Raw genomic sequence first — 10,197 nt, forward strand, 5'->3', positions numbered from 1 at the left:
ACATTAGGCGATATATTTTGGATGGACAATATGTAATTTTTTTAGGCAAATTGGAACAATATCGTCTGCATTGCATAGTGTGTGTGCTCAATCGCGTGTTCACATGAGTCATCAGGGGGTCACCTCTGGGTATGCTGGACTGATAGATCCTTGCATCGGGTGTCCAGCCGGCTGGAATACACAGCATTCTGATGTGTACCTGGCCTTAGTGTGGGCATTACCAATGTCTTTGGGCGTCTAATGCTTATTCTCTAAGTGTTTGCAGCCCATAGAGAAGGGTGTTTCAGAAAGGCGTCCCAGAGATTATATACAGTGAGAGTCTGTGTTCTTTGTTTTCCTTCTACATTTGTGTTGGGTTGTGCATGCGGGCAGGGCCAGCACGAGGCATGTTCCTTAGGAGCGGCCACGCTGGGCGCCGGACTCCTAAGGGCGGCTATCAGCCATCTGCCCTTTCAAATCAAGCGCCGGTTTGTGAGCGAATCAGATCTCCTAGACCGGCAGCAGCAGCTCCTGATTGGCTGCCGGACCGCGAGCTTTGATTGGCTCATGAACCGGCGCCTGTTTTGACATCCTTGCGGGCCGAAGCCGCTGCTTGAGACCAGATTGAGGGGCAGGAGAGGTGCACGCTGCGCTCTCCCCCCCCCTCCTCTTAGACACAGTGACAGCACCAGCGGAGACCAATGGCAGCAGCAGCGGAGATCAGGGGTAGCAGCAGCAGAGACCAGCAAGGGGAGACCAGCGTAGGGAGACCAGTGGCAGCAGCAGCGGAGACCAGCATTGGGAGACCAGCAGCAGCGGAGACCAGCATGAGGAGACTGGCGGCTGCAGCAGCGGAGACCACCATGAGGAGACCAGCAGCAGCAGGGACCAGCGTAGAGAGACCAGTGGCAGCAGCAGAGCCTGGCAGATGGCGGCGGTGAGCTGCACTACTGGTGCCATATGTGTATATGGCACTGTGGGGGCATATGTGTATGTGGCACTGTGGGGGCATATGTTTATCTGGCACTGCACTATTGGGGGGCATATGTGTATCTGGCACTATTGGGGGATTATGTGTATCTCCGGCACTGCACTATTGAGGGCATATGTGTATCTGGCATTGCACTATTGGGGACATATGTGTATCTGGTACTATTGGGAGCATATGTGTGTCTGGCACTGCACTATTGGGGGCATATGTGTATCTGGAACTGCACTACTTTGGTCATTATGTGTATCTGGCACTATTGGGGCATACGTGTATATGGCACTGAACTACTGGGGGCATATGTGTATCTGACACTGAACTACTGGGCTCATTATGTGTATCTGGAACTATTGGGAGCATATGTGTATCTGGCACTGAACTACTGAGGACATATGTGTATCTGGCACTGCACTACTGGGGGCATATTTATTAATTATTATTATTATTATTATTATTATTATTATTTATTACCAGTTATTTATATAGCGCACACATATTCTGCAGCGCTTTTACAGATAATATTTTGGCATTCACATCGGTCCCTGCCCCAGTAGAGCTTACATTCTATATTCCCTACCACATGTACATGCGCACACATTCATACTAGGGTTAATTTTGTTGGGATCCAATTGACCTACCAGTATATTTTTGGATTGTGGGAGGAAACCGGAGTACCCGGAGGAAACCTACGCAAGTACGGGGAGAATATACAACTCCACACAGGTAGAGCCATGGTGGAAATCGAACCCATGACCTCAGTGCTGTGAGGCAGTAATGCTAACCATCCGTATGCCCGGCATATGTGTACCTGTCACTATTGGGGGCATATGTGTATCTATCACTGCACGATTGGGGGCGTACCTGGCACTGCACTACTGGTGTCATTATGTGTATCTGGCACTATTGGGGGCATATGTGTATCTGGCACTGCACATCTGGGGGCGTATGTGTATCTGGCACTCTACTGGGCCCATTATGTGTACCTGGCACTGCACTACTGGTGTCATTATGTGTATCTGGCACTATTGGGGGCATATGTGTATTTGGCACTCTACTAGGGTCATAGGGCCTAGGGGGTCATTCCGAGTTGATCGCTAGCTGCCGTTGTTCGCAGCGCAGCAATCAGGCTAAAAACCGGCACTTCTGCGCATGTTTATGCGGCTCAATGCGCACGCGCGACGTACTTTCACAAAAGCCGATGCAGTTTTACACAAGCTCTAGCGACGCTTTTCAGTCGCACTGCTGGCCGCAGAGTTATTGACAGGAAGTGGGTGTTTCTGGGTGTCAACTGACCATTTTCAGGGAGTGTGTGGAAAAACGTAGGCGTGTCAGATAAATATGCAGAAGTGGCTGGGGAAACGTAGGCATGGCTGGCCGAACGCAGGGCATGTTTGTGACGTCAAAACAGGAACTAAATAGTCTGCAGTGATCGCAAGCTAGGAGTAGGTCTCGAGCTACTCAGAAACTGCACAATCTTTTTTAGTAGCAGCGCTGCGATACTTTCGTTCGCACTTCTGCTAAGCTAAGATACACTCCCAGAGGTCGGCGGCTTAGTGTTTGCACGGCTGCTAAAAGCAGCTAGCGAGCGAACAACTCGGAATGAGGGCCCTAATTCAGACCTGATCGCTCGCTAGGTTTTTTTTGCACTGCTGCGAGCAAATAGTCGCCACCCATAGGGGAGTGTATTTTTGCTTTGCAAGTGTGGATCGCATGTGCAGCTGGGCGGTACAAAAAATATTTCAGCAGTTTCTAAGTTGCCCAGAACTTACTCAGCCCTTGCAATCACTTCAGCCTGTCCGGTCCCGGAATTGACGTCAGACACCTGCCCTGCAAACGCATGGACACGCTTGCGTTTTTCCAACCACTCCCAGAAAACGGTCAGTTGACACCCACAAATGTCTACTTCCTGTCAATCTCCTTGCGATCGGCTGTGCGAATGGATTCTTCGTTATACCCATTGCACAGCAACGATCCACTTTGTTCCCCTGCAACGGGCTTGTGCATTGCGGTGCATACGTATGCGCAGTTCTGACCTGATCGCAGCGCAGCAAAAAAGCCTAGCATGCGATCAGGTCTGAATGACCCCCATTTTGCGTATCTGGCACTCTACTGGGGTCATTATGCATATCTGGCACTCTACTGGGGTCATTATGTGTATCTGGCACTATACTGGAACAATGGAATGTTATGTGTATCCAACACTATACTGATGACATTATGTGTAAGGAGTACTACTATGGGTGTTATGTGGAATGCTGCTAATTGTGTGTGTAGAGGGGTGTGTGAAAATATATATATTTATAGTTTGATATAATAATATAAAGTTGTGAGGCCACGCCCACTTTCTCAGGAGCGTGCGCCAAAGGTGTATTGAGGGGGGCACTTCAAAGTTTCTCACTTGGGGTGCTAGTAGGCCTGGAGCCAGTCCTGCATGCAGGTACAGTCTATGTAATAGATCTACGGTCCTGGTACCACTGAAACTGTGGGCCTAATTCAGACCTGATTGCAGCAGCAAAATTTTCTCTAATGTGCAGTGAGGTGGGGCAGATGTAACATGTGCAGAGAGAGCTAGATTTGGATGAGGTGTGTTCAAACTGAAATCTAAATTGCTGTGTAAAAATAAAGCCGCCAGTATTTAGTGTGCACATAAACAAAATAACCCACCCAAATCTAACTCTCTCTGCACATGTTATATCTGCCCCACCTGCAGTGCACATGGTTTTCCCCATTAGAGAAAAATTGTCCTGCTGCAATCAGGTCTGAATTAGGCCCTGTGTGCAGAAGTTGTTATTTTAAGTGGAAAACACTTTTAATTATTCTTATTTAGTAAAGTGAAAGGGCTTATTTACACAAGTGACGGAAAATGCATAAACTAATATGCACTTTAGGGATGCATTTATCTTTTACCATCATAATCTACTGCACTGGAAGCGTACCTTATCTAATACTAATAATGATAATAATAATAATAATAATAATAATAATAATAATAATAATGATAATAATTTTATTTATATAATGCTCTTTCTCTCATAGGACTCAGGGTTAAATATGTGAAATAAGTTGTGACCTATTCATCTTAAACTCTGCATTACAATCTTAGATTGCACTGTATATGAAATCATACTATCATCCTATTATACCTTTAATATACTTTTTAGATATTGATTATTTTGAAAAGTCTATTAACAGTGTTTAGACGTGAACAAGCCCTGTAGAGTGATGAAAGAAATGAGTCTATGGGGTCGATTCTATTCGGCAACTAATGAATAGCGCCGGGAATTAGCTCCCGACGCTATTCAATTCAGCAACTAATTACCTGCAATTGTCGGGAATTCTTCTCTCATCCCCGGGGGATGAGAAGAGAAACCCGACAAAAGTGCTGCCTCGCGGCCGGCGCGAGGCTGATTCTGTCGGGAATCAGCCTCGCGCCGGGGAGTTAAGTCGGAGAATGCCCGTTCTCCCGACAATTCAACCTGTTTTGTCGGCGAGAACGGGCCATCGCCGACGTAACTAGTTGCTGAATTGAATAGCGTCGGGAGCTAATTCCCGGCGCTATTCATTAGTTGCCGAATAGAATCGACCCCTATATGTTACTATATCCTGCAGTTGGGGCAGGTGGACACAAAGCTAGTGTATGGGCTAACAGGCCATACACCTAAATACCCCTGTGTACTCCTAGACTTAGGGGTCTATTTACTAAGCCTTGGATGGAGATAAATCCGACGGAGATAAAGTCCCAGCCAATCACTTCCTAACTGTCATTTTTCAAACCCAGCCTTTGAAATGACAGTTAGGAGCTGATTGGCTGGGACTTTATCTCCGTCGGATTTATCTCTATCCAAGGCTTAGTAAATAGACCCCTAAAACCATAATATGTAACCTCTCCATTCCATATTATACTTAGTTATGTCCTTGTTTTCTTTTAGAATTGCCATGGTAACCATAGTTATCTCAGAGTGGTTACCATGGCAATTTTTGCCCAAAACCAGACTGGTGGATTAATTGGTTTCTGATGGAATCGATCTTTGTATGTATCTATAAAGCTCTATGTTGTTGCTTTGTAAAAAAATATGAATTAAACCTGCATATATAACTCTGTTCTAAACAGTAATACATGAAACCATTGTCTAATCATTTTACTATATGATGTCATTAGAGTAAGGTGGCTGAAAGTTATGTGAACTCCTTCTTGAATAATTATGGTTGGATCTCTTCTTACGCCAGAATTTGCCACTTTGGTACCTTTGCTATGTTCTGAGGATGAAAAAATAATTGGGAACACGGCTCTTTGCTTGGGAAACTGTTTCAATGTTCCAGGGGCGGCAGCGTCATTGCTGCAATCGGATATTGTGAAGTTGCTGCTGACCCATGCTGGCGGGGATGCCAATCAGTCCTCTGTACAACAGAATGCTGCTATAGCACTAGGAAAACTTTGCACTGCAGAGCCAAGGTAACTATTGGCCCATCATTAGACTCTTGTTTACAGCTGGGTAACGTGGCAATACAGGGGCAGATTTATTAAGCCTGGTGAAGTGATAAAGTGGAAGGTGATAATGCACCAGCCAGTCAGCTCCTAACTGTCATTTTTCAAACACAGCCTGTAACATGGAAGTTAATAGCTGATTGGTTGGTGCGTTATCACCTTCCACTTTATCACTTCACCAGGCTTAATAAATCTGCCCCACAGTTACTGTTTTGACAGGAAATGGCATGGCATGCTGACACTTCTCTGGATTTCTAAATACATTATGATATCAAATATTTATCTTTTTGTACATACAATATATACATGATTTAATAAAATACTGATATGTAAAAATTCAGTCTTTCCATCACAATACAATATTGATGGCAAACATGACGCACATTTTACTGATGCAATCCAGGCGTCATGGTTACTAGTACTGTACATTATGCCAGATTCTGGTAAAAACACGAAGTAGTACAATAGTCATTAGCATTCCAGCCTCACAGTGTTAGGTATACGGATTTAATTATGACTAGTATATTTGTGTTGAAATTATTTTTTATTCCTGAGTTGATTGGTCCAAAACCAGGCTGGTGGTTTTATTGGCTGCTGATGGAATTGACCTTTGTATGTATCTATAAAGCTCTCTGTTGCTGCTTTGTAAATAAATATGAATTAATCCTGCATCATCTGGTTGTACAAAGCAAAGAATATTTTTTTTTATTCTTACATATTTGTGTAACTTTTTATTAACTTTGGTTGAATACTATAGTACGTTCTAGCAAAACAGGTTTTGTATAGCAGTGATCATGACATGAAAAGATTGAATGTTAGCTCTTCATGGCATGCTGCATAATTCCAGTGCACTGTCTAAAACTGTACAAACTGAGATTTTGGTTCAGTAATTCTATTTCTTTTTTCCAGATACATGATGCGACTCAGAGAACTTCATGGAATTGAGATTCTTAACTCTTGTATGAAATATATCAAATGATTGATCTTTTATACCAGATACCGCAGTGGTGTTGTTAGTAAGAGGGAACAAAGTATTAAAAGGAAGTTAAAAATTAATACAAGTAAAGTATGGTTAAAATAGTTGGGTATTGGCAGTTTGGTAAATACATGTATATTTTCCTATTACTTAATTGTATGTTTACAGTACATGTGTATTTTATTGTAGCCATTGAGCATAAGACTTAGAACAGAGGTTCTCAAACGTGGTCCTCAAGGCATCCCAATGGACCAAGTTTTAAGTTTAGCCATGATAGGGCACAGGTGACTTAATTTGCTCCTCAGTCAATTTGGTTTAATGATCTGTGCTGAGCCATGGATATACCTAAAACCTGGACTGCCGGGGTACCTTTAGGACTGCGTTTAAGAACCTCTGACTTAGAACATCAATGCAGAATAATTTTTGCAACCTGATTTATTTAATTTTCTGGAGTTCCTTGTGACCCTTATATAGATTTTTATTGCATATATATTTTATTGTAAAATATATTTTGCTATCTTCTTAGTTTTTTATACATTGCACTATTCCCCCTGACGAGCATTGTGGACAAATATTGGAAAGGAAGGTTTAGTTTTCCTTCACAGCAAATGTGTATTTATTTCTGATATAGTATTTCAATGTTTACTGGAATTGTCAGTGTTCTGTAAAAAAGTCTATTGACCTACTAAATGTTAAATATTAACCTATTGACCTATTAAATGTACATTTGTGCGTTTTATGTATACATGAAAAATGGTTCCATACACTTATGTTTTTGTGGCTGTATACGGATTTGCATTTGTCTTAAAATACATACAACTGTAAATTTAATATATGCAGCCATCATCATCAACTTCATTAACTGTCGGTGAGATTTACAAAAATGTATCCAAGCTGGATGCACTTCCAAGAGACCTTCAGCAGCCCGGGCCCAGGTAAATTTAGTATCCCCCCTCCCCCCCATCACCCCCACCATCTGCACCACTATCCGAAGCACCTCCGGACTTCTAATGTAGGAAAAACCTAGAGATGCCTCAATTGCTTCTTTTTGCTCTTGCAGGTGGAGAGGGGCAGTGTTTGATCATTCATTCTGTCAGGAAATGGAAAGAGTCACATAATAAATGCTCTATCTAACCAATCGTGGCACCCACAGACTTGGGGTGTCCTCTGTTTCAAATGTTGTGGCTCCCGAGAAGGTACTCCCATGGTGACCTTTCACTGCAGATATAATTGAGCCCAGGGGGTAGGAAGGGGGTGGGTTCTCTTCCATTCTGGCTTCAATAGATTCAAGGATACCCACATTTGAAAGAATAGAGTACGTGCTTTAAATTGATGTCGCCCCATAGTGGTTATTTTCTGTGCTCACCAGGCAATATCACCTTATGCAACAGAAAAACTAGTAGAGCCTGTATTTGGACTGAGGCCCTCAAAATTGCCCACCTCCCTCCTCCTGGCACTTGGGGTCACCTGTACTTGAAAGGAAGGAGTACCCTCTTTCAAACAATATACCCCTTGTCTGTTGATCAGCAGACATAACACCCTACTCTACAAGAGTTGGTAGGGTTCTATTGCCCATATCTTCCTATCCTGGCATCAGTAAACACAGGGGTACTTCATAATTTAATTGTTGCTGTTTTTGAAAGGTAGATTAATAGGTATGTAGATTAATACTGAAGCAAAATTATTTATTCTATGTGGTTACAAAAATACACACATTTGCTTTTATTTCACGTTCTTGCAATGACAATGAAAAGCTCTGTTTTGGACCATTTGGGTGCTATGTGAGGAGGTATAAACAAACCAATGTTACAGATGTGTCCTAATATACTTTGGCTTCAGTCATGCCAACTAGCCCCTCTCAGTGTGCCAGGTCCTGTGTGACCCTTCTTGCGCTGAAAATGTGCATACATATAACATCTGGAAGCGACAAAACTGCATAGTTAGCGTACACTGACTACTAGTGTTTTGACATTGTTTACATCTGTACACGGCAAAGTCTGAATCTGTGTAAAAAGGACTCCAATGCAAGCACCCAAGACTTTTCCTCACACCAAGTTCTGTTGTGCTTCATTTGCGAATTTACTTGTGTAAATACAATTCCTATACGGCTAAAGTCGGATCCTAGTAGCATACCTCCCAACTTTGGAGCATTGCAATTAGGGTCCTCTGAAAAGGGGGTTGAGTCTCAAATCCCCCGTTTGCATCACTGTGTTCACTGTGTTTGCGTCCACAGAGCCTGATTGGGGGGAAGGGGCACAGGGGAAACTGTACACTGGGCCACTCTCTGTCAGAGAGCCCCCTGGTTAGAGCACTTACATCACTAGCTGTTCCTCTTGTGCAGCAGCACAACCAGGCAGCCAGAATGCAAGCATTACAGTATGCAATGCAGGCAGAGACACAGGATTATCAGGTTTCATGAGCTACCAACAGCTTCCCAACCAGAGGAGAGATAGGAAAGTTAGAGAGAGCTGTAAAGGAACCAGGGAACCCAGCTTCAACTCCTCCCTGCCTGTGTGTCTGGATCCTGTGTAATCTGTTATCAAATGAGAGCATTCGGGTCTAGAGAGAGTCCTCCTGAGTCCTGTCCCAGTGTGTAAGTAGTGCAGGGAGTGCTGTTATTCTTGCATGTGACAAGATAAATTATAGATTTTTTTTCCTATGTGTATTTTTAAGCTGTTTAAGTTGTCTTTGTCCCACTACAAGAAAACTTTATAAAATAGTTGTCTCTCAATTAGGTGGCGCTATAAACAGTACCCAGGCATTATTTAACTATTCATTTAAATTTAATATACACCATTGGTTTACATTTATACACAACCCATACATCCCAACATGATTGCAGTTACCTGTGTCGAAATATCTTTATTATCAATTAAATAATTCAACACAGATAACCCGAATCATATATTAAGAGGGAAGTCCAGGCAGAGAACATTTTGTACCACCTAGAATGGGTCATGTTGGAAAGTATGTAAAATGTTATTTACACCCTTCCTTCAGCCGGGACCCCCTGTCGGGATCGGTATGAAATACCTCCAATCAAAATCCCGACGTTCAAAATCCCGACACCAATTGACCGATGGTCAAAATCCCGACAAGGTTAAAATCCCGACATGGACAAAATACCGACATTTAAAATACCGACAAGGTCAAAATACAGACATGTAAAATGCAGACAGGTCAAAATACCGACATACGTTTTTTTTGTGTGTGTGTATGTCGACATAAGTCAACATGGACACCATATAAAGTGTACCGCGTCCCCTGGCATGGCTCGCTGCGCTCGCCATGCTTTGGGCACGGTGCCTCGCTGCGCTCGGTACACTATTATATTCCCCCTCCAGGTCCACTGGGATGGTAAAGTATGAACAAGTCGGTTTCAATGAAAAAAATCATGAAAAACTCATGTCGGTATTTTGACCTGTCTGCATTTTACATGTCGGTATTTTGACCTTTGTCGGTATTTTAAATGTCGGTATTTTGTCCATGTCGGGAATTTGACCTTGTCGGGATTTTGACCTTCGGTCAATTGGTGTCGGGATTTTGAACGTCGGGATTTTGATTGGAGGTAAACTGACTGCATCCCCCCCTGTCTTATGTGTGCTGGGTCCCCCAAGGCTTAACCCAGCCCTGGCTTTCCCTGCACTGTGAATAGATGCTGTGCACATGCTCTGCTATGCAGTGCAGCAATGTGTGCTCCCCCAATTCCCCCACTACAGGGCACTGCCAATGGGTGGGACAGTAGGACAGTCACAAAAAAACAGGACT

The 10,197-nt window shown here is 43.3% G+C and overlaps 1 protein-coding gene across 6 annotated transcripts in view; it reads left to right on the forward strand.

Moving 5' to 3' along the window:
- Positions 1–7,183, forward strand: part of TTC12 (tetratricopeptide repeat domain 12) — a 344,406-nt gene extending 337,223 nt beyond the window's left edge. For 5 of the 6 annotated variants that reach the window (XM_063943179.1, XM_063943178.1, XM_063943181.1 and 2 more), the window contains 2 exons: positions 5,195–5,420; positions 6,363–7,183. In XM_063943179.1, coding sequence (XP_063799249.1) covers positions 5,195–5,420; positions 6,363–6,432 — 296 coding nt within the window. In that variant the 3' untranslated portion in view covers positions 6,433–7,183. The remainder of the gene's footprint in view (positions 1–5,194; positions 5,421–6,362) is intronic. The other variant, XM_063943183.1, reaches the window with a different exon arrangement.
- The last annotated feature ends 3,014 nt before the right edge of the window (positions 7,184–10,197 follow it).

This window comes from Pseudophryne corroboree, chromosome 10, assembly GCF_028390025.1.
Source record: "Pseudophryne corroboree isolate aPseCor3 chromosome 10, aPseCor3.hap2, whole genome shotgun sequence".
In the NCBI taxonomy this organism is placed as follows: Eukaryota; Metazoa; Chordata; class Amphibia; order Anura; family Myobatrachidae; genus Pseudophryne; species Pseudophryne corroboree.